The sequence below is a fragment of the Grammomys surdaster genome, unplaced genomic scaffold (genome assembly GCF_004785775.1).
Source record: "Grammomys surdaster isolate TR1022 unplaced genomic scaffold, NIH_TR_1.0 125974, whole genome shotgun sequence".
Classification (NCBI taxonomy): domain Eukaryota; kingdom Metazoa; phylum Chordata; class Mammalia; order Rodentia; family Muridae; genus Grammomys; species Grammomys surdaster.
In genome coordinates this window covers 1,868,845-1,894,260 of record NW_021620791.1, presented here as the reverse complement: position 1 = coordinate 1,894,260, position 25,416 = coordinate 1,868,845, and the positions used below count along the sequence as shown (strand labels likewise).

Below are 25,416 nucleotides of genomic sequence, written 5' to 3'. Positions count from 1 at the left end.
TCCCTCCCTCCCTCCCTCCCTCCCTCCCTCCCTCCCTTCTTCCTTTGAGACAGATCTCATGCTGTAGTGCATGCTAGCCTGGCACTCACGTAGTTCAAGCTGGTTTAAACCTTGTAATTCCCCTGCCTCTGTCTCCCACGTGCTGGCATCCCAACATGAGCTAACAGGCCTGGAGCTAATATTGAACTTTGTATCCTACTTCTAAAAACTCTTAATACCATACTATTTAATTCTTAAGGTTATTTTTAAACATAAATATTTTGCATTATCAGTGCAGAGTATTTCATTTAGCTAACCTATTGTTAGTCATTCAAATTATTATTTATATATTAATTATAAATAATATTGTAAAGAGTATCACTGAATCAATTTTGCTTCTCTTTTTCTGAACATCTTGTTAGGGAAGATTCTCAGATAGAGTTTCTAAGAAGATACATTCAATATGTGTGATGACAACTGTGCATGCCACATCCCATCATTTCAAAAAAGGCCTTTGAGAAGTGCAGATATGAAAATCAGGGATAGAAATTGAGTGGGTAGAGGGGACACAGCAGCTGTTTTATTCCCAATAGCATATCTTCATTCTTGTATCACACAAATAGATGCTTTTAAAACCATGAACTGAAATTCATGTAGCAAGTCACTGTTGTTCTGAATGTGTAAGATTATACCTGTTGACTTGATTTCAGATGTTGTCACTAGCAATGTACTCTGTTAAGAGCTTTGTGCAGTACCTGGATCAGCTGCAGTCATGTCTCCACCCCCTCTGTCCTGACCTGCATGACTTCTACCACATGCATACGACCATACTCAATTACAGGTGCTTTTCAAAGCCAAATAACAATTATTAACTTGATAGATTTTGTTTGATTCTTTAAAGTCTCAGATTGACTAACAATGTTCTTATCTACGTGCTGTATGCAAACACAGTAACATGCCATACACTGAACTGCCAGGTTCTATTTAAAAACCTTCCTGAAACACAAATATATGCATGTCTTAAAAAACTTCTGACATACTAGAAATGCTTAATAATTTGCTTGACATTTTAATTACACATAGATTACAAAACTTAAATCTTTCTAATGTCTGGAATTACAATTTGACGATATAATTATTTTCTTAAGTATAACATCTGTCAGCTCTGGAGCACTGAGGCTTTGGTCTTCCTAGGTCCAGCTGCTTCCTAGCTTGAATACCAGCACCCTCATCAAAGTCACACCGAGAGAAACACCCAGAGTTCCGTTGTTCTAACTTGCGGCTGACTCACTTGTGCCTTGACAGGGAGCCTTCCTTTACTAGCTTTAGTCACAGCCACCTTGAATTCTAAAGCTTCTCTCTTCCTTGGATGGGTATCCGCCAGCTTTGTGGCCTCCTGACTGAGACACTGGGTAAATGTGTCACCTCCATGGTTCTCATTATATGGTGTCAGGTCTGCTAAAAACAGACCTTGCATCAGTTTCGTTTATTCCTTTCCCCCATGTGGATGCTGTCAAGACTGAGGTGATGAGACATGTGCCAGATTACTGTTTGTTAGACTAGAAATAAATTCCACAAAACTTGCTGTAAACTTGTGATGGAATGAATATCCCATTCCTCTGCCCAAACACAGCAACTATTCACAAAAGAAATGCCAGTCCTAGGTACTGTGTATTGAATGTACTGTCAAGATCAGAAGCTTGACAAAGAAAGGATAACATACAATGTTGCACCCTGCCTCCCTGCTTTCTAAATGCCACTGTTAGGAACAGTCTCCCAGTGACAGCTAGACAAATTCCTCTTAGAGTCATTAGAATACATAGTTCAGTTCCATGATCTGGTGACCCACATGAATTACTACTTGACAATTTCATAGTCCATCTCTCAAGAAATGAAATGAAGTAGTTAAGAGAAAGGAAAACAGATTTTTCAAGGGTCAGTGTAGTTGGAGATAAACAAGAGTAACAAACAACATAAACCAAAATATCCTTCCAGGCTCTGCTGTCATCCAGCACCTAAACTTCACCACTGCGGGTCAAAAGCAGCTTGCATTGCCTTTCTCCAGTCCTCCTGAAGTGAGGTAAGAAACAAATAGTAATGGATATAAAGTCCTCATGCATATTGGACATTCAAATAATGGCAGTTGGCATTTATTAATCCACAAGTGCTAAGAACTTCATTTAGTGGCTATAATATAGAGTTTGGCCACAACTTTTGTCATAGTAAAAGGAAGGGACAAACCTCAGATGAGTGCAGAATACACAGGCCTTCAAAAAAGAGCCATAGAAAAGTTAATCTGTCAGAGCTGGGATGGAGCTTTAGTTCTGGCTATTAAGATTGGATTCTTTCTGTTGAGTCCTATACTGGCTCTTTCAATAATAAATGTAAGCAAGTTTGAGAGTTTTCAAGGAACCAGTACCTCATTTAATCTGGGTGATGATGCTAAGAAATAAACTGAGGTAGTCATAATTTTCTCAAGTATACAACAAGCATTATGGATTAAGTATGAAATTTCCCCAAAGACTCATGTGTTGAACACTAATGCCCTCATCGTTTTGTGAGGTTCTGGAAACCTTAGGAGGTGGGACCTACCTTGAAGAAGTAGGTCACCAGGGTCAGATCTGGAGGTGGATCTTGTCTGCAGCCTTTCCTGCTATGTACCTCCCTATCAGCCAATAAGTGAACAGCCTTCTCCATATGCTGTTGCTAGCATGATTTCTACGTGTATGAATGTGAACTCCAACCTCTGAATCTTTCCTCCCTGAGGTTGTTTCTGCTGGGCGCTTTTACCACAACGATGAGTGGGTGTCCAAGGGATAAAAATAATGTCTTCAAAGAATCTGATGTTGTTACTACAGATAAGACGCAAACAAAGCATATTATCATTGGAGAAATGCTACCCTTAAACAAGCATAGCTCATCCAGTAGGTTTCTATTCTAGAAAAGGTAAAAGCTAACACCTGAACTGCCTCCTCTTTCCCACTCTATCATATTAGGTCTTCATTCTTACTGGGCCTAAACCCAACCTCAGAAAGCTGAATACTCTGGTCCACAGAGCCTCAACTGATGACAGGACATATAAGCAAGCCAGATAAAATGTTCTGACTTTCCTCACATTACATAATACATAATAAACATAAGAATATTGTTTTTTCCAAGAACTAAGTTTCTTATTTGTATTCATTTAGACTATCAATTACATAAATAAAATAGAACAGGTATTTAAAAGTGTTCTGAATATATATAAGATAAATGTATGGTATTTACGGACACAGGGAATCTACAGTTTTTTTTTGAAAAAAAAAACCCACCAATCAAATACACAAACAAAAAAACCCCCAAGAAACTCTGGATATGGTTTAGATGAAGAGTCAGTAACCTTTCCTGTAAAGAAGCAGATAGTAAATATTATAAGTTCTGTGGGCCAGTGGTTTGTGATGCAACACGGGCTCTGCAATGACATTGGAAAAGTTGCCACAGACCACACGTAAACTAGTGAGCATGTCTGGGCTCTATCCAACCTAGTTACAAAGCAGATTTCCATGTTATCTTTACAGCACTATGTAGTATCTCTGTTTTGATTCCCCCAATGATTGAACTCTCCCTCTAATATTATAAAAAACTATTCCCAATCTGTAAGCTGAATTTGTACCATAGACAGCCCAGATCTGGTGTTTTCAAAATGGGAATTTCTGGTGGTCTGAAAATGTGACTACTATACCAGCATGAGACTTCCCTTCAACCAAAACAAGCTATAGAGCAATGCAAAAGCAAGAAAGAGGATTCATTTGCTTTACAGGCCAGAAGTTGAGATTTGCAAAAATAAGAATCAATGCCACCCAATTTCAGTACATTTTCCTTATGTTTGGGGAACAGTCACATTTCATGTCCAATGTTGCCTATACTTAACACTAATGAGCATGACTTTTAAAAATAGATTATTATTATTATTATTTTAATCTTCAGTTCTGGTTTCCAATAGGATCTACAAGTCACACACAGCATGTGACCCAGGACCTGAGAAGTACATTTTCAGTATGCTAAGGGACATGGGATCACAGAGCTTGAGAGCCAGCTGCCTATCTACAGCAGGATGCACTGGGAGTACAGTAGAGAATACCTAGTCCTGTCCACCAGACTCAACCACCTTCACCACCACCTTGACCTAACCCCGTTCAAGAACTACCTGACACTTCTCTGACTGAATTATGATTTGATAACTTAAATCCCCTGCAATTATACCTCACATGAGGAATATGGAGAAAATATCATGGTTGCTTACATAAAAGAACAACCCTTTACATACACACTTCAGTTGTTTTTATCTTTAAGACAGTCTTGTCATATAGCCCTGGCTAGCCTGGGACTCACTGTGTAGTCCAAGCTGGCCTCACACAGAAGTGACCCTCTTGTCTCTACCTCCTGAGTGCTGGGATTGATTATAGGTGCATGTCATCATGCCCACAGGGTTCTCACTATGGCTTTTAATTCATCAAAACGGGCAAGTAGAGGTGAGGGTCTTTGTCTGTGCCTCTGTCCCTCCCTCCCTCCCTCCCTCTCATTTCTATTTTCCAATTTTTAAAAACAAAACATTATTACTACAAATTATAACAACTCCTTAACTCCAGAACACATTTCAAAGTGGATCCATTAGCCCATGTAATAATTCACAGTGTACCTCAGATCTAGACACAATCACTGTGCAAGCCTGGTCCATGAGGACCACCACAGCAGAGTAAAATCTAAAGAAGAAAGACTATCAGACATGCTACAAATGTAACTGGCAGTGCTCAAAACACTAAGCGAAGAATTCCATTTTGCAAGCACCACAAAAGCATCTTATATAGCACTTTAAAAGAGTATTGATATTTTGTTTGCTCTGCTATTTAAGACCAGGACCTTTTAAAATAACATTTCAGGGGAAATTAAAGGGAAACTTCTGTTAATCCCAGTGTTGCAATGCATGGGGAACTCTTACATAAGGAAGTGTTCTTTTCAATATAAATTTACTTTGTCATTAGATTTAACTATCCAAATGATGTGTATGGCTGGACCTGAGAAAACACATCTCTCTTCTCTCCCTTTTCTCTTTCTCTCTCCCCATATTAAAAAAATAATAATCACAATTCAAGCATTAATTTGGTTGCATTATATGCTCCTGATTAGAAATTTCTCCAAGACCATATTATTCTAAAATTCACTATAGTTTCTTTTATGGAACAATAACTTTGTGAATAAGTAACAAAGGGGGAAAATACACTTTTTATATATTTATTCTTTGGTTTTATTACAAAATACCTTTAAAGTAAGAGATGACACATTAGGACTGTCATAAGTTACAAACATGGCTGCTACGACACACATAAAGACTAAAAGCCCCATCATCCTTCTTCTGGGGATTATGCTCTATTTGGGGAAAAAGCACAAAATTACTTGAGAAAGATTTTGATAGTGACAATGTTCAATGAAGAACCAAATAGAGGAAAAATGCTTACTATTTAAATCTACAGAACAGCAATAGTCTCATCATGATTGCAAAACATTCTAAATTGTGAAACTTAAGTTATTTGTAAAATAGACAAAAGTGAAGCAGCTTCTTCAGTCATTTTTGAGATCTCAGCACCAATTTAAAGAAAATATTTTACTTAAAAGAAAGCCAACTTCAAAACACAGATCGCTACATTGAGTACACAGAAAGACATAAAATGAATTTATGTCACACATGACATTCCTGCTCAGTTGGTATACAAGTAAATGTGAAAGAAGACTAATGTTCAAAAGGGAAGAAAAGCGAATCATTTTTCTCTACAATTCTTTAAGGAACAAACGAGTCTCAATCCTAAAACAAACAAATCAAAAAAATTCTACACAACTAAACAGCTGCTGAGACACAGAGGAAAAAAAAAAAGATCCAACTCACTAACATTGTTTTGAGGACCACATGGAGAGACAGGAATGGATGGGCACTGTGGAGATCTATTATTTCTGGTACACTCTGTAAGGTGTGTGTGTGTAAAATGAATTATTTTCCTCACTCTCATTTTCAGTCAAAACCCTAAATGTAACTGTTATTTAAGACAATTTAAAAATCACATGGAATGTACAGTGCCCTGGGGTACAGTATCAGAGAGACTTTGATCACATCTGGGAGGGCTCCCTGAGGAAGCCTCACCAATGCTGCCCCACAGTAGCAAATGAGAACAAATGTACTTTGGAGCTTGGCACAGCAGTTTATATTTTGAAAGAATTACCACTGTCATTTTAATAAAATGATTTTTCGTTTTATTTTTCCCCCAATTCCCTCCCCAGGAGTGAGACACTTTGTGGAAACTGTTGGCTTTCAGAAATGGACAGGCAATTGGAACCAGTATTAGACAAACACACAACTGCAACAAGACAAGCCATTCCGGCAGAGGATGGAGCAAGCAGAGAAGCGGACACTGCTCACAGTCAGGCCCCTCATTTCAAGCCAAAGCGAAGCGGCTGACTTACATTGCTTCTTCAGCTCCCTCAGCTGCTGCTTGTACTGCACGAACTTTTCATTCTCTTTAAAGTCGGAGTCAGAGTTCCTATCCTGTAAAGCCAAAAATTTCTTCTCCACCAGTAACTTTAAATCTGGTACTTTCTCTGGACGTTCTTCTTTTACCTAAGAAAGACCATAAATTCATGTTCATTAGAGATAATGAGTATTAACAAGGGCTATACAACTGTCTTAATCTCATTTAATTCAAAAGACAGTATGAGAGAAAACAGATTCTCCCAGGAGACTTGCCCACCCTGCCTTCCTTCTCCACACAGCCTGTCACCGTGTCCATAAACTTGCTGAACCCTGCAGAAGAGGCAAGTGGCCCAGACCTGGGCATCAGTGTTCTTCCTTCACCTGGATCTGCTCAGCCCATCTCTACACGTAACAGTGTTCATTCCATTTTCAGTCTCAGCATCCTCTTTAGCCCTTGACCAGTTGGCGAGTGATTCCCACGTTAACAAGAGAAACTGAGGGTTGACTTTCCACAGTTCCCTGGACTAACAAGGAGCTGAGTGTCCTGCTTGTTCTGTTCAAGGATGAACACTCAATGTATGTTCTTCTCCCTAATATTATAAAGTTCAGCCGTGCGGAAATATTAGAGGTATTGGACCTTCAACGCTATGTACGTACGTCCTTCACTGGGCAGTTACTATCCAGCTGTTTGCACCATCACATCTCTTCCCATCTATGCTGCTCTTGAGTCTGTCTTAAGTAGCTTCCTTAGACCTTCATCTCCTTTAGAACACATGCGCAGCAGCAGCAGCAGCAGCAGCAGCAGCAGCAGCAGCAGCAGCAGCAGCAGCAGCAGCAGCAATTATTGGAAGTCTGGAGCGTCTTCCCAGGCACTTGCTTTTTGAGAGTAGCCCATACTTTTGTGGTTTCCACTCTGTTTTGATGGAATGTTGACAGCACCTTGGTTTAAACAGTTTGTTCCCCTTCAACAGGGCAGTTGGAGACCTCTGAGGTTGGGTCTACTCTTCCAAGAACTGGCTAGGGAAAGCTGAAGAAAGCCATTTCCTCTTCTACAAAGTAATTATAAATGTTGCTGATGTCTTAAATGTTTTCACTACCTGCACTCCCACTCATTCCTCACCAATTTCTGACTGTAAAAGCTTTTTAAAGCCAAACAGTTCCATCCAAAAGGCAAGATTTCTAGTGAGGAGAAAACAATAAGCAATTTAGCCTTTACTACCCAGACCTCTAGGAATAATTGTAGGACAAGACAGAGAGGATGGCTGGCAAAGCAACTGCCTGCCTGGTGAAGAGTAAACCTACAAGCTCCCTGACGGCAAACTCATGGAGCTGCTGCCAGCACAAGCTAGCTCTTCACAAGTCTTAGGGCTTGGAGGAAAAAGGTATCCATCCTGGCAGTTGGGAGTCAAGGGATACCACAGTCACAACCCACAATACACCTTACAAGCGGTTACTGGGAGGGAAAACCCAGGAGGATGGCAGCAGAGAACTGAGCACATGACAGGAAGCTGGGAGTGGCAGAGCTTTTCAGAGTCGCCCAGGATTGGAAGGATTTTGTGGTTTGATCTTAGGGCAAGCTAGGAGAGTTGGTAGTTTGTTTTCGTTTTTCCTGTAGGATGGGGCCTGGCCATTCTCCTACCCGGGGGGGGGGGGGGGGGGGGGGGGGAGAGTGGTTACATCCATTTGGGAAGTCTGGGAGTTGTCCAGTGGAGCTCCTCAGGGGCAGAGCCTGGCCACTTACACACCTGGAGAGGTCAGGCCTGGCCACCAGAATAGTTCAGGGTTGGAGCCTGATGGTCAGAGGGCTGCAGAGGAAGGGCTTACAATGGGAAAGTTGGTGTGAATAGCCAACATTTCATCTCCTCAGAACCCACCAGAGATGACATAACCTTCCATATTACAGATATGAAAGTGAAAAATTAGACATAACAGGTCTTGTACACAGCACTGGGGCTACCACTATTAACTCTGATTTCATTTAGTCGTGGAGGTTGGACCTGTTTCATGCTAAACATATGCTCTACCACTAGTTATACCCCAGCCTCTGCTGGAAAATCTTAAACACCAGTGATATTTGTCTCTTGGCCTATCAGTGATGTTTATATAATCTGATTTTAGAAAAAGAGAAAGGTCTTGATACCAGTTTTGTAACACTCTTATCTCTTTTCTTGGATCTTTATTATTTTAAATTATGTGCATGTATATGTGTCTCTGTGTGGGTATGTGCATTTTACAGGTGCTCACAGACGTACACATGTTGGACAGTCTCTCCAAACTCAGGACTTCTGGAAGAGCAGACACCTCTCCAGGTCTTACTTTCTATTTCCATTCTAGCTGCTTCCTTACCACATCCCTGCTTCTCCTGCTTTGCTCACCATTGTGCTGACATTCACTAAACATGCTTGCAACATTGTCTTTTTTTTCTGACTAAGACAAAAACTCTTTGGACACTGTCTGATTTACCACTATTTCCAGTACCTGACAGATAGATAGGAGGTACTACTCTAAAGAGATCAAGTTAATCTTAATAGGATCAAACACTTAATCTTCTAACACCCCAAATCATCAACCTGTTATTAATATTAGTAGAATATATAACTTTTACACTAGAAGACAGCTTATAGAGCAGCCAAACTTGCTCTTTTTAATCAGCTTAAAAACTTAAATAATATAAAAAGAAGTTAAAGGGCTCAACTTCTCCCCTCTAATCAGAGAAACTTCCTGATTTTATTTCAAACTAATGAGATGTCTTTCTAATTTCTCAGAACCTACCAATCACATCCAAGCAAGTGCTGTGATCACCTTTTGTCGGGGGGGGGGGGGGAGACAATTTTCTTTGCTTAATCACTATGATTTCAGTTAGCTGGGCAGAATGACAATGTAAGCAGGACTAAAAATGCCCCAAATTCATGCTTATGTGACAGAGTGAAGGAAGTGTCTTATACTGATGTCACTTCCACCACTGCTGGTCGATCCAGAAAGTAACCAGCAAATAAGGCAGACAGTAAGGAGTGCAGAGAAAGAAGAGCCATAGTAAACAGTGGTGTGAGTCTAATGGCCCTTGAATCTGGCCAAGGGACCCGTGTTCAGGTAAGCTGAATTTGAGGAACTCCTGGAAGAGACCGTCTGGAGATGGAGATGGAGGAAGTGACTGAGTGAGAGCAGGTGAGAGCCAGGGAAGTCATAAACAACCTCAATTTACTTCCAGATTGTTCTTTCTCCACTCATTGCTGACTGTTTTCCTAGGGTTTCCTAGAAGTACATCCCTCTAAGCAGATATCACTTCACCATCAACTGCTACCATGAAAAGCAAAGATGGACTTCCAGGACAAGTTTTATATTGAATAAAAATTTCTAAATGACCCCCAAAAGGCTAAAGAACCAATAAAGCTCAATCAGACAAGAGAAGGTATTTAGGCAATAATGTGTACGAAGAGAGTAAGAGCTGTGAGGCACAGTGACTAGCTAGCCTCCTCTACTGCACTGACAAAGCAAGATGAGACGTGCTCCAGGCTACATCAGGAAGAGCACAGGATAACCTAGAGCTAAACTGCTCTTCTTAGAAAAGGACCACAGGCTCTTTCCAGGTTTACAGAACCAAGTGACCCACATTCACTGCTCTCTTAGACTGTTAATGGCAGCACTGCAGAAAGGCCTTTGAGTGTGGACCAGTCTGTGATGAGGACATACGCTGAGATGATGAGCAAAAGCTCTGACAAGAGCAGATGATAAGGACAACTCAAACGTCCTTCATCAGCCCAGTCATCAATGCACGCGGCAAATGTAACTCCTGTGACTCCCACGATTCAATACAATAGCTATGGAAGCACTGAACAGAAGGCCAGCAGGAACAGGGGTGTGTGGAGACTAATGATGGAAAGAGGCTTCATCATTTGAAGTCAACAAGACTGCAATGTGAAACATGACAAGAAACACCACAATGAACTAAAACTACTGTCTAAATGTTTTTCTATTAGCCAAAACATCCAGGAAGTTGGAAAGCTTTATTATAAAACTTTAGCACATCAAATATTGTCTATGAAAGTCCATTTTGCATTTGCATACATTTCCAGTGCAAAGAGAATTTACTGTACCCAAGAAATCTGAATGATAGCCTAGAAAATAACTCATTATGTGTCAGCCAGTGTAATTACTGGGGGGTATTTTTGATGGTTTCTTGTTTTGTCTGTATTTTTAAGGGAAATAGGGAGAACTTCACCCCCTTCTTGTGTGTATGTGTGTGTGTGTATAACTGATCATGTATGCTATTCTAGTACATGGAAAATAAAGGTGGTCCACTTTCCTGAGGGCAAAGTTCAAAATACTTAAAAGAAATCTGAGATAAAAGGTTGTCAGTTCCAGTCACTTACCAATAAGAGCATGCCCAGATATAAGTGTAAGCCCACCACATATGTATCAATTTGACAAAAGTGCTATTATGAAGCACCAAGGTTTATTAGGTGATTTAATGAACAGGAATTCGCTTTTACAGTTCTAAAGTCTAGAAATTCAAGATGACGGAGACAGACGGGCTGGTTTCTTTACTGGGCTTGTAGTCTATCTTCTCCTACACTGTGATGCGGACTTCTTCCTCTTTTCCGTGCCACTGCATGGTCTCCTGATGTAAACGCTGTCTTCTCTCAGCAGATGGGCTGATTAATCTGCTCTTCTGTTATGAGCCATGTTGGACTAAGGTCGACTAAATGACTGCAGTGAGCTTACGTTATCTCTTTATTCATTTTTTGTGGAAATAAAATCATGTTTATAATTCTTGATTAATATTGAGAAATTTTTACTCATCTATTTATTTACTTATTTTTAATGTTATTATGCATGTTTGAGTGTGGTTTTATACATATGAGTGTAACACCCTCAAAAGCCAGAAGACGGTGTTGGATCCCCCACTAGAGGTGAAATTACATGTGGTTGTAATCTGCCAGGTATGGGTGCTGGAAACTGAACTCAGGGCTTCTGAAAGGGCAGCAAGCACTCTTAACTGCTAAGCCATGTCTCCAGCCTCTCAAATGGATTCTCCAACACGGCATATCAACAAGTTCCTCGAGTGATAAAAATTCAGGTTAAAGTTGAACTTTAATTAAAAGTCAGACAAAATTGGATAATTGGTGGTAGAAATAACTTGTTTATGGAAGGGTACTTTTTTAAACCCCCGAAGCTTGGGCTGCCCAAGCTTTGGAGCCCAAATACAGTAGAGCATTTGCCCAAACTGTGCAAGGTCCTGAATGCAATCCTCAGCATTGCACAGAAGCCATCTCATCCCTGCTTCTTCAACAGGATAGCACACACGTGTAATCCCAGAACTTGAAAGACTATGGCAGGAAGAGAGCATCCAGTGTGAGGATAGCTTTAGGACACACAGTAAGTTCAAGGCCAGCTTCGGCTAAAGGGAGACTGATTCAAAAACAATGAATGAATAAATGAATGAATGAATAAAAACAAACAAATATTTTGTACAATAAACTGTACTACCTTTTCAGGGCTAAGCAAAAATTTCAAAACTGCTGATATCATTTTATTGGTATTTATTAAACTTGTCAAATATTCAAACCATAAGCACATGCATTTTCATCCATCTATCCATCTCTCTCCATCATCTATCTTCTTCCTTTTCATTCATCTATCTCCATCCATCCATCCTAAAACATTATGTGTGTGTATGTGGCCTTCAACTTACTGTGTGTCCTAAAGCTATTCTCAAACTTGAGGCTATCCTTCTGCCATAGTCTTTCAAGTGCTGGGATTACACATGCACCGTGTGTGTGTGTGTGTGTGTGTGTGTGTGTGTGTGTGTGTGTGTGTGAAATACAACAAAAATATATAACAAAAGGCAGTGGAGCCTATTTATGCTTTCTTTCTCTTTTTCTTTTTTCATTTGGGGTACTAGAAGAACCACCCAGGGTCTCATATATGCTAGACCAATATCACCACTAAGCTACATTCTAAGTCTTCTTTATCCTTTTTATTGTAAAGCAGGGCCTCACTAAATGGCCCAGGCTGGCCTTGAACTCCCTCTGAAGCCCAGGCAGACCTTAAACCTGGAATCTTCTTGCTTCAGCTTCCCAAGTAGCAGAGGTTACATGCCTGCATCAGACATCTTCCCCCTTTTCAGAAACATGGTCTTAATAAATCATTATGACTAGCTTAGCAAAGACTACTTCCTTTACTCATCTCCTACTTGTTATTTTTGTAATCCATCCATCCCCGGCATTGGTTGAGCACCTGTGAGCTAGCTAGCCTCATGAGCCTTTCATGAAAGAAGGTTTATGGCCAGCAGGTTGGGCAGTCAGTAGCTACTCTGTGGTATATAAGTGTCTGGTATGGACACTCAGTGTTGGCTTTAGTGATTTCTAACTTGAGCATTGTTTCCCTTTTGCTAAAACAAACAATTTGAGAAAATTGTTCCTTTCTTCTGTGGCATTCCTCACTCCTGATCCTTTCTTCCCTTCTTCCTTTTCCAAGCTGGGCAGAACTAAGAGAGTTCTGAGATTGTAGAGGTACAGAGGAGGAAAGCAGCAGGAACCAAGTCATGGGTAGCATGGCATAGACTTCGGAACAGACTTGGTTCTATTTCAGGCTGTGGTCTCAGACAATCCTCTGGGAAGCTTTAGATTTTTGTCATTTCTTTATTAGGATCCAGAAGTATATACCTCAGTGATGTTGAGACAACAAAACTCTACTTATATTTAAACTTTGAATGATCAAAAGTTGTATTTCTTTCTTGTCAACAAGAGCACAGATGCTTTAACATGTTTGAAGATGGAGAAAAAAGCAATGGGGAAACATAACTAAAAACACCAAGAGCAAGCAATAGATCTCACCTGAAAAAGAAAAAAAGCCCATCACACACACACATACACACACACACACACACACACCCCCACCCCCACGGGGGGGGGGGGGGATGGTTGCATGCTCATGTTGCCCCTGAAATCCCAGCATGAGAAAGTGAAAGCAGGAAGATCAAGGAGTTAAATGGCATCCCTTGTCCACAGTTTAAAGCCAAGGTAGGCTGGTTAAGATCCTGTCTGGAAAAAAAACAAAACAAAACAAGCAACAATAAGTAAACAAAGTGCTTCTGTACCTGCAGAATTTGGATGTCAGTGCTTGGGAATAAATCCAGGATCTGTCTTGGGCTAGGTAAGAGATGGACTGAGTTCCAAGTTCCAGCTCTGAAATGTCCTTTCATGTATGGCAGAGGGCAACAGAATGTATGTGTGTACAAGACAATATAGAATCCACCTAGATACACTAATCTAAGGTGTTGAGATTAAAAATTTGGACTTGGAATATAAGACTCTGCTATGATCTTAGAAAAGGCAGTGTATACATCCAATTCTGATTTCCTCTCATAGTGGTAGAAAATAACAGTATTAATTTTCATAGTTGCTGAAAATAAATGGAACAAACCAATAAGGCCCTCAACCACCTGACCGAGAATTCTATAATAAGAAGCTGTTATTGTTGTCATGATTACTACTGTGATTATCATTATAGAGGCAGATCTGCAGGGAGGCTGGATTCGAAGGTCTACACACTGTTAAGACTGGAGACACCCACATGGAGGCCTCCACGAATAGATTTTAATGGAAACCATGGAAATGAATGAGATCACCAAGGAGACTGAATAAATGGAAACACATACAAAACAAAAAAGATAGAACTTTGGAGAATATTACACTTAACAGGCAGCTAGAGGAGTTAAAAAAGAAAACCTGCAAGAGTTAACAAGACAACCAAAGCAAGTGCTCCAGAATTTTGGGAAGAAATTTTAAGATGTGTCAGATGTCTGAGAGAGGTTGGACCAGCCACAGACTGAGAAGTGTCCAGCGACTCAGTTTGAGTCGTCTGGGACTCTGGCAAGAGCAGCACAAAGCACAAAAGCACATGCCAAATACTCAGACCTTAGTCAATGAATCGTTTCAAAAAGACGAGGCAGTAGATGAGGCAGTAATGCAGAAAACACACAAATCAACATTCTTCAAAAACATTCTTCAAAGAGCTTGTTCAGTTTAGGCTCAAAACTCAATTGCAAATATTTAGCTGCATTTTAAAAATTATTTATTTGTATGTATGTGAGCATGTCTATGCTACACTGAACATGTAAAGTGGCCAAAGGACAACGTTTGGGCATTGCTTCCTTTCTTCCACCATGTGGGTCTGGGAGACTGAACTCAGGTTGTCAGGCTTGGTAACAAGTACCCTTACCTGCTGAGCTTTCTCTCTGGCTACTTGGCTACATTTTAACTAACACCCAATCCTGACTGCTTGTGACTGCAGTGTTTCCTCTGTGTCAGTAAGGGGCAGGCATACAATGAGCTGACTGACTTATTCTGCTGGCAAGTCCTTCCACTGAATAAAGCCAGTTTGTTTGCTTTTGGGTGGGGGAGGGGGTATTGGTAGAAACAAAAGATGGAACTCAATCATAACCTATACTGAAACTGCGTACTACTTTCACAATGTGCAACTACAAATATTAATATAGTTATAAGATGATAATATAGCTCATTTCTTCTGTAAAATACTGTATGTATATATAATTACTCAAAAGTGTGTCATTTTATTGCCACAGGGCAAAGTCAAGATCTCCTCCTCCTGCAATTACCATTACTGCCTTACAGGCATCATTTCACTGGGAGGGGAGATCACAGGAGTGAAAGATATTAATGGTCTGAGTCATTCAAACACTTCTTGAGTCATGTGAGAATCTAGTATAAAATTAGTCATTCCTGTAACTGAACCGAGAGTCTCAGATAAATTGATTGACTTTCAAACCAGTTAGGTATCTGGATTCCAAATAAAAAACACTCAATGCTTTCCAGTCTTCCTTTAAAAGTTCAACACACTTAGCATACATCAGTGGAACAGTCTGCTTTTATTCTGCTTAGTAAGAAGATTCAGTATTCTAATTCCTAATTTGTGGTTAGTTGGATAAAAAAGCTATGGGACCTGGCTTATACTAGAAATCTACAGAGAATTGGCCATTTGTCCTCAGAATACTCTTTCAACAAATATTTACTGAGTCCCAACTGAATGTTAGGCATTGTGCTACGCATTGATGCATTTATGGATGCTGGCCTACATTTATGACACACCACCAACCCAACTGGTCATACACAGGGTACGTTAATAAAAGTCAACACTGTCTCCACCTATATGTAACAAAACGACTTGGTAAAAATATTAAAAGGTATCAACAGAGAATCATTATGCTTTCACTGTAGATATCCTTACTACATATACATATGGGAGATATGCGATATTTGTATGTTTTCCTATACCGCTTGCATTCTTAAGAAATATTCCTACATATTCAATGATGGCCAGCATAGACCTTTAGTACCCTTCATCTCATGCCAACTTCTTCTGTACTGTATAATTTACACTAACTTCTACTGGACCAAATTAGTTGTAGTTTGATATGTTTTCTAGCATCATTAGTTAGCAAAACTCTGACTTCTAACTAAACACTGGAGAGAAAATACTTCCTTGTGGTTCATTATGACATACAAGTGGACTTTACAGTTTGGCAAGGTGTTGTAACATCACCACTGAGCAGTTCGAATCAGACATGGGATAACTTTTCTCCTTCATGGCTCTTAGATAAAAATTGAGAAAGAGTAAGGTCAAATATGTATGTATATATGCTATTGATCTGGTTTTAATGATCAGTCCTGTTAGAACACACCCAAAAGATGGCAGCCAAATAAGGCAGTTTATTGCCTTCAGGCATCTGCTACTCAGTACATATATGCACTCATGATGCTGAAAAATCACCCAAGTATGTTGCTCATTCCACTATGGCCACTCTAACACTGGGGACAACAGGATTCTCATTTCCCTAAGAGAACAAATGAAAATGCTGATCTCACCACCTAGAATTTGTTTGCTTTGTTTTGGAGGAATTCTTTTTGACAATATTTAAAGAAACATACAGTTTATTTATTCATGTACTCATCCACTCAGTAATTTACTGATTTATCTGTTGCATCTCACCCTGTAATAGGCATTGGAAGGTTTATTATGAATTAACAAATTAACTATTTCCTACTACGATCATGGGGTTTGGGATCTAGTAGGGGAAACTGTTATTCTTTAACTAGTTGGAAGAGCTTATGACACTATGGTAAGCACTCGGAAGAAAGCTTATCAGATGGTAGGGGAACATCTAATGAAGTAAATATTGAGAGTCCCATTTTAGGCAATATTTGTAAGTAAGTGCTCAGTCTAACAAAGTCTAAGGTAGGGTGTGATGAGGACTGTGGCTAATGCTAATGAACACCTGCATTTTTAACTCCAAGTGGCTCAAAGCCTCAAGTTTAAAAAAAAGCTCACAGCAGTTAATCATCTTGCACAAGGTCAAAGTGGGGCAGTGGCAGAAAGAACCAACTCATTCAAGTCTCCCTTTCACACCAACACTGTGCAAACATGAAGGACGCCAGGCAAATATCCAAACCACTGTGGTCATGTGTGAGTTCTCACAAGAAGACACTCTGACCTGGAACTGTCTTTGCCATCCACCATGCCTTTATCACCCACGATTGAACCAATGCCTTATCAGTTGCCATGGTATGTCACTTAAGGACAGTGAAGCAGTACAAGGATGCTGGTTAATACTAACTAATATAACTTATATCCTATTAATTAGAAACAAAGGATCATCAGCTGACGTCATCTTAGTTCTAGCACCTCATGAGATTAAGTAAGGTGGAATTCTGTTGATACTGGAAACCAGAGAGTAACAGATATTGTTTCTCCTAGAGCCAGAGTAGACAGGCAGGGGAGAGAGAACTAGTTTTACAACTCTTCCCCTCTGTCATAATTGAAGACCAGTTTACACCCCCACCCTACCCTACTTTATGGCAACTCTGGTTCTACTGGTTGGATAGTTTCAGAACCCAAGCAAAGAATGATTGTCCAAGGACTCAACAATACCTCTACTGATCTGGAAGTTCAAGTAGAAGCCTAGTAATTCTGAGTCCCTCATGGCACAGACAGAAAAAGGCTAAACAATTGGTTGAGGCAGTGAGCCGTGACTGTCAAAGGTAATCAGGATTGCTATGTGGAGTAAGAAAGGACAGTGTGATTCTGGTGGATCTTAGTGTTGCCATATTAAATGGTAAAGATAATGGATGACAGAAGCCACTACATACAGACAGAGCAACCAGGATCTTAGGGCTTTATGTGTGGAAACAAAGTATCAGCAGCTGAGACTGCACAGGCCAAAAGAACATAGGCTGAGCACTAGAGAGAAGAATAACCAAGGATCAAGGGCAAAGCTAAGATAGGTGGTGGTGGTGGGGTACTATTTTCCTAAACGGCTAGCCTCAAACTTGTGCTAGTCTTGCCTCAGCATCGGAGACACTGGGATTCTAGGCAAATGCCACCAAGGCCAACTCTATATTTCCCCATATGTATGTGTGTTTGTGTGTGTGTGTTTAATCTTTTACATTTTCTCATTCTCCTTTTTTCCTAATAGTTTATAAAGTAAGTTGATAATTTAGCAGTTACTGGGTACTCAGGGAATGTGAACAAAGGAAGCCCAACCCAGAAATTGGAACTGGAAACAGCAGTTGTCATTTTTATTTCTCTGTCCCCTTATTGAGGAAAGAACAGAACAGAACAGACCTTTTTGTGATAGAAAGCCAACATGTGTTAAGAGGACACATTTTGCTGCTGCTGCTACTGTTTCTACAAATTTAGGCCTCAAAGAAAAGTGTTGATGCCCAGAGCGTGAGCAGCAGAACTCATCCGTCTAGAATTCTTAAACATATTTAGGTTTGATAAGTTTCTTATCTTGGTAGTGATACTTCACTTGGGAACACCACAAATTCTTTGTAGCAAAAATACCAATGTTACCCTGGCCCTTGCATGTGGCACTTCAATTACTGAGGAAGAAAAACAGCTGTGGTGGTTTGAATAAAAATGTCCCCATAGATCCCGAGGGAGTGACACTGTTAGGAGTTGTTGGAATCGGTGTGGTGTTGCTGGAGGAGTGTGTCACCTTTCCTGCTGGATGTAGACCCAGATGTAGAACTCTCAGCTACCTCTCCAGCACCATGTCTGCCTGCAGGCTGCCACACCTCCTTTTCATGATAATGAACTGAACCTCTGAAACTATAAACCACCCCCAATTAAATGTTTCCCTTTATAAGAGTTGCCATGGTCGTGGTGTCTCTTTGCAGGAAGAAAACCCTAATTAAGGGAGAACTTTTTACCAGGTACTGAAGTACTGCTGTGATAGGCCTGGCCATGCTTTTGTTTGGAGAAATGTAGACTTTGGTAGTTTGGATTAGAAAAGTAGTTGAACGCTTTAAATGGGGCTTAATGGGTCATCCTAGTAAGAACATGAAGACAGTGGTGCTGACAGTGATTTGAACTGTGGAGAGGTTTCAGAGAAGAAGAATATTAGCATGTGGCCTAGAGACTATTCTTGTGATATTCTGGTGAAGAATGTAGCTGCTTTCTACCCTTGTCAAAAAAGTCTGCCTGAGGCTAAATTGAAGAGTTTTGGATTAATCCCTTTGGCAGAGAAAATCTCAAAATAGCCTAGTATTGACTCTGTCATGTAGTTACTAGTATTCACTCTTAAAGAGATCGATAATGAAAGGGAACAAGATGAACAAGAAAAAATACAAAATGTACATCTTGAGGAGAAAGGGGGCACCAGGAAATGGAATGAAGTTAAGCTCTGTGTTCAGGAGATTAATAAAGAAGTTGTGGTGGTACACGCCTTTAATCCCAGAACTAGGGAGGCAGAGGCAGGGGTTCTCTAAATCTGAGGCCAGCCTGGTCTACAGAGCAAGTTTCAGGACAGCCAAGCATAAGTAATGAAGGAAACCACTGAAAACAGAAAGTGGATGAAGATGTATTTGAACAAGGGAGCCATGTTCCAGCCCCAGCAAGAAGAAGTTGGCAGCTTCAGCCACATGTTTCTAGCTTTAGACCTTAAAAAAAAAAAAACTGTACTGTACTGAGATACGAAGGCACTTCATAGTCGCTGTCCCATTTAATCCCTTCAAATAGAAGGAAAAGTAAGCACTAAACCAATACCTAGCTCAGGACAAGAAGCCAAGACTAAGGGGTAGTATAAGTACAAATACCCAAAGAGCTCAGTGGTAGTAGTGGTGGGTCCTCATTTTGGAAGGTATGCTAAATCACTAAGGTCAAAACTTAACTTCTGTGGGCTTTACCAACTATGACTCGAGAGCCACAGCTGCTCAAGATATGTTGAAGACACAATGGAGAGATTAAGACCCTGGCCTGGTGGAGTTTATACTCTGGTTAATGGAAAAATAATACACCAAACAAGGTGGGAACAGTAAACTCTTCTGTGATGGATGATCAGAGACGGCTTCAAAATAATGTTCAACAGGAATCTAAAGAAATTAGGGTGGTGAGCATGGAGTCTTAGCAGTTATAGAGACAAACAGGAAATAAGTCAGAGTGCAGGATACCAGGGAGCCGAGGAGTGAGCAGATCTGCTTCTCTGGTTATTAGCATGGTTTTCAGAAAGCTTGCAGAAGGAGGCTACTGAGTAGGCTGCAACAGCTGTCTAAGCAGAAGGTGATGAAGGCACGGTTTAGAGTGGCAACAGTGAGAGGTGGTCAGATCCCAGTTATGCATTTGAGAAGCCAGAAATAACCATTTGCTGAGGAGAGATCAAATTATTTTGTTGATGGCTTAGATATGGGCTGAGAGACTGAACAACTCTGGTGCTTTGCTTAATTATGCTGATGTGAGAGTCTGAGAAATAGATAACCTGGAAAATATTTAAATTTAGCTCTGGAAAATTATATGCCCTATGATGTGGGAATGAAAAGAACAGAGCTACACATCTAAGAGGTGGTTTTGGAGAAAGCAGTAGGCTTCCCCTACAAATGATGAAACAGGGTTAGGAAAGCAGACAAGGAAATCCTTTCGTCCAGAGAAATCAGATGACCTCAGGGAGGTCTGCCAAAAACAGACTGAATTCAACAGGAAGGGTGACAAAGAACAATCTAAAAGAAAGAAGACTCCAACAGGCACTTGCTAGGGCAGGTGGAGTGAGTTCATCTCAAAAACTGGTCTAAAGGGACAGTAAATGTGATCACATAGGTAAGCAACAGAAGCCACACAAAGGAGTTTGAAATGAAGCCTAGGAAATAAAAAATAAAGGAAGATAGGAATTCGTGGGCAAGGCAGGCAGGCAAATTTTCAACTGTCCAAAGAGCTCTTGGGTTGCTAGAGAAAACAAGCTTACCCTGGGGGCCTCTGACTATGACAGCAGGGGCAGAGGTGGGTGAACTAGCTTAAGGAGGTGGAAAGTAAGATATGACAATCTGAAAGGAAGAAGGCAGCCAGATCTCTGATTTGAGAACTACCTACTGATTAGAAGGTACTACTTACTGAAAGCTACTCAACTCCCCCCAAACAAGGGGAACTTTTAAATCTAGAATGTTGACAATAAGAAGCCTATAGCTTCATAAAATAAAAAATGTCAACTATGTATTAGTGACTTCATATATATGGTTCTCATACAAGAAATCTGGAGTAGAGATTGGGATGGGGGGCTCAGCAGCATAAAGATACAAATGTTAGTTACGAGCAGGACATCATCTTCAGGAAATGTGCACAGTGTGAAATATAAGAGACTAAGGAAGAATACTAAGAATTGATGCAACAGAAGTGGGTTTGAGGGGCTGGAGACATGGCTCAGCAGTTAAGAACACTGGCTTCCAGTGGACCTTACAGAGGGCCCAGGTTCAGGTCCCAGCACACACATGACAGCTCACAACTGTCTGTAACTCCAGTTCAGGAGATCTGACACCCTCACGACAATGCAAATAAAAATTTAAAAAGGAAGGAAGGAAGGAAGGAAGGAAGGAAGGAAGGAAGGAAGGAAAAGAAGGAAAAGAAGGAAAGAAGGAAGTGGGTTTGAAGGGGTGGCCAGAAGCTAGCTGACAAAATCAGGTTTGTGATATAGAAGTTAAAGGAATGGAATGTAGGGAAGTAACAGCAATCAACACAGACAGGTCACATAAAGGGACATCAGACCAAAACCTCTGCATGTGCCACTAGGAGTGTTACCCTGGGAGACCAAGGTAACTGTCAGCCTGGGGCTTCTCATCTGCCATGAACTAGAAAGCGTGTTCTTCTGTCTGCTGTACTCTGAGGTGAGATTACATGCTGAAGTGTATGCAGCACTCCATAAGGCCATTTAGACATAGAAGGCACCACAAAACACTGTCATGTTAGTATCACATCCCTTATTTATATGAGACAAGGAACCCTAACCAACAAGGATAACTAAGGTGGACATCACAGCATGACAAGGAATTGCTGGTGCCAAATTCTGGACATCTGTGACGTTTGCAGGTGTCTGCTGATATTCTACCCTTTACCTCTGGAAGGTGTTGTGGTAACGAAGGCAGAATGCTGACACATGATCAGATTTGTGTCCTTAGAAAAGGAACTCTTTTAAAAAAAGCTCTTAGGAGCCAGATTGGCCCTTCTATCTTTTGAACAGAGACTGAAAAAAGTGGACTCTCACTGGACACCGACATGCTGGAGTCCTAAGATTAACTTCCCAGCCTCCAAGCTGTGGAGCACACATCGGCTGTGCATGAGTACCACTCATGGCAGTTTGTTAGAGCACCTCAAAAGAACTGAGACAAACATCCACCAAATATGGCAGGAATTTTGAAGAGGGCAGCTGGGAGCAAAGCACCAGTCCCTTCCTTCTTCTCCTTCCTCCCATCCTGTAAGTGCAGCCTAAACTGTAGAAACTCTCGCACGCCTGTCAAGGGGACTTACTTAAGCATACCTCCGTGTTTACAGAGAACTGTACCATTGCCACTGTTTTCCACTCACCATGAATTTGTGATGCAGGAATTTTAAGAGGCAGCTTTAAACCCACCAGCTATTCAGACAAAACATGCTTCACACAAGTTAGACTCATCAATTAGTGATTTCAAAAGTTCTTCTAAGTTCTAATGATAAGCCGGGTACTGCTTATCAAATGAAATACTCTAACTACATGACTAAAGAGACCTTTGAACAACCAAACTGACTTCCAGCTTAGTTTCAGAAGATACGTCCTAGGTGGCACGCAGCACACACATTTCTTTCAAGGACTAAAGTCCCTCTGTCCTTCCTTGTTCTAAGTTCCTCAAGGATACCAAAATGTGCTAGAAAATGTCCTCTGGTGCTTCCATTTCTATTGTAGAAAACATCATATTTCCTCAAATAAAATTTAAGTATATGTCTCCGTTGCAGTTTGAACGTGAAATGTTGCCCATAGGCTCATGTTGTGTGAACACTTGGTCCCCAGTTAGTGGGACTGTTTGGAAACAGAGCCTTTGGGAAGTGGGTCACTGAGGGCAGGCCTTGGCCTTAGTAGCCTGGCCTCGCTTCCTGTCTGCTCTTTGCCTCCTGACTGCAGAGGCACATGCCAGCCTCCTGCCTCACATTTTTGCTGCCATGCTTCCTTGCCACGATAGACGGAATCCCATCTTAAACTGTGAGCCAGAAGGAACCCTTCCTCCCATAAGCTTCTTCTTAGGAGGCATGGTCACAACAAGAAGAAAACAACTGGTATCATTCCTGAAAAGGAAATAAAATTATTCCACTCTTTCATACCTAGTCTTTCCTATCTCTTTAGCATAATTTCCTTTAGAGCATTATTGTCTTAAGATGGACTCTATCATAGTCAGGGTTTCTCTTGCTTCAACAAAACACCAGACCAAAAAGCAAGTTGTGAAGAAAAAGGTTTATTTGGCTTACAGTTCCACGCTGCTATTTATTATTGAAGGAAGTCAGGACAGGGCAGGAACCTGGAAGCAGAAGCTGATGCAGAGGACATAGAACAGTGCTGCTTACTTGACTGTTTAGCCTGCTTTCTTATAAAAGCTAGGACCACCGTTCCAGGGATGGTACCATCCACAATGCACTGGGCCCTCCCCAATCAATTATTATTTACGAAAATGCCTTATAGCCAGCTCTATCTTAAGGAGGCATTTTCACATTTGAGGGTCTCTCCTTTCAGATATCTCTGGTACGTGTGTTGATATGAGATTAGCCAGCCCAACTTTCTAACTTTTTCCATTATACTCTCAGCACACATGGACCATTTTTCCTTCCCTTCATCGCTACTGCATCACATTGGATGTTCTAACTATGAAAGACTTCAACTTGCATATATTTAGATAAGCTTCTCTTGTCTCCGTAACTCAGCAGTGGCTGGTGATACTGACATTGATGTTGTGGTGAAGAACCATCTTTATTGGATTCTACAAAAAAAGCACCAAGGACATGGAGAAAGACGTCTCATATTCATCAGGAACACACCTGCAATGCCAGTCTGGGCTATATAAGAAAACCCCAACTCAAAAAACTAAACAAATAAATAAGCGTGCTCCAGTCTGTGTCTGAGAGTGCATAAAGGGGCATGAGGTGAGCAATGCGACGTGCACATGAAGGAGTGTGGGGTGGGAGAGCTCAAAGTGTGAAAGACACCTGAGTATACATAGGGAATACGGGAGCCGTGGGGGAAAGACGTCAGAATGTATGCAGAGGGACATGGAGTAAGCGATGTCAGAGCACACACCAGGGCATGGGATGAACTACGTACGGCTGTGCATGGAAGGGCGGGAGCTAGTGGGCCTAGGGATATACATTTTTGTGCTCTGCCTACTGAGGAAGCAGAAACATGGAAGAAGAAAGGACCAGTGCCGAACCTCAGGAAAGCCTATTCTTTCTGAATATTATCACTGGAAGCCCGGTCTGGGGAGTACTTATGGGATCATCTTCCTCAGGTCTCAGCCACAGCCCCACAGGTCAGGAGGTTTTTAACCAGATGAACTAACGCCATTTCTATTATGACCTAAAAGAAAAGGAAATGCTGTTTTGCCTCTTCCTATTATTGCTAAGGTGAACCTACTTAGTAGACTAGAATAACTAAAACAACAAACAAAACAGAACAAACAACCAACCAAGGAAGCTCACCTATCAGGTAATGTAACCTTTTCCTTGAGTCTATCAATTACCATCTACAGTGACACACAGTCTCTAATCATCACGTCTGATTCCAGGCTGGCCTGTATCTCACGCCTCACACCATGCAGGTGAGAGCAATGGAAAGGACTGGACCTCTCCTCCACTTCCATGCCTCACATGCCAACAGGGCAGCGGGACGAAGGACTCGTGCTCCAGGAGTGCTCTGCTGTTCCTTGTCCTTCGAGTGCTCCAGCATAGCTCTGCTGATGCCTTCTACATAATGAACATAGCTTTCTTGAAATTAACACTGCTTCCCACTACTAGCAGATCTATCACTTGCTCTCTGCTTTCTAAAGCTCCCTGTCAGGGAGACAGTAACAGCTGTGCTGTGGGCAAATTAAAACAATAAAGCAAAGCCCTCTGCTTAGGTGCTTTACTACCTGTAGAGTTCCTTTCAGAATAATGCACACACTCAGTTTCTCATTACTTACAGGAGTTACATAACACCACTGAAGAAAACACCCGAGAGCTGGTAATTTGAGACTACAGAGTGGCCACAAAAGCAGAAAATAAGATATCACAGGTGGAGGATCCCTATTCTGAAAATTCAGTTTCCAAATACTTCACAATCTGCATCTTTTGGGCAACAACACAATGCCAAGTAGGAAACTCCACAACCAACTTTATACAGTAGATCAAAGTCAAAATGCAGGCACAACAGAAATTTTATTAAAATAATGTATGATATCTTCAGCCTTTGTACAAGGTCTATATGAAACAAATGAATTTGTGTCCAGACCTAGGTCCTGTTCCTGAAATGCCTCACTAAGTAAGCAAACACTTCAACTCTAAAACATTCTGAAGTCTGAAATAGTTCTCCCAAGTGTTTCAGACAAGAGTACTCAGCATGTATATCCTAATGCACTATAAGACCACCTTGTTATAGC

The 25,416-nt window shown here is 41.0% G+C and overlaps 1 protein-coding gene across 2 annotated transcripts in view; it reads right to left on the bottom strand.

Moving 5' to 3' along the window:
- Nsmce2 (NSE2 (MMS21) homolog, SMC5-SMC6 complex SUMO ligase) overlaps positions 1-25,416 on the bottom strand; it is a 225,658-nt gene that overhangs the window by 142,154 nt on the left and 58,088 nt on the right. For both annotated transcript variants that reach the window (XM_028753842.1, XM_028753843.1), the window contains exon 4: positions 6,472-6,625. In XM_028753842.1, coding sequence (XP_028609675.1) covers positions 6,472-6,625 — 154 coding nt within the window. The remainder of the gene's footprint in view (positions 1-6,471; positions 6,626-25,416) is intronic.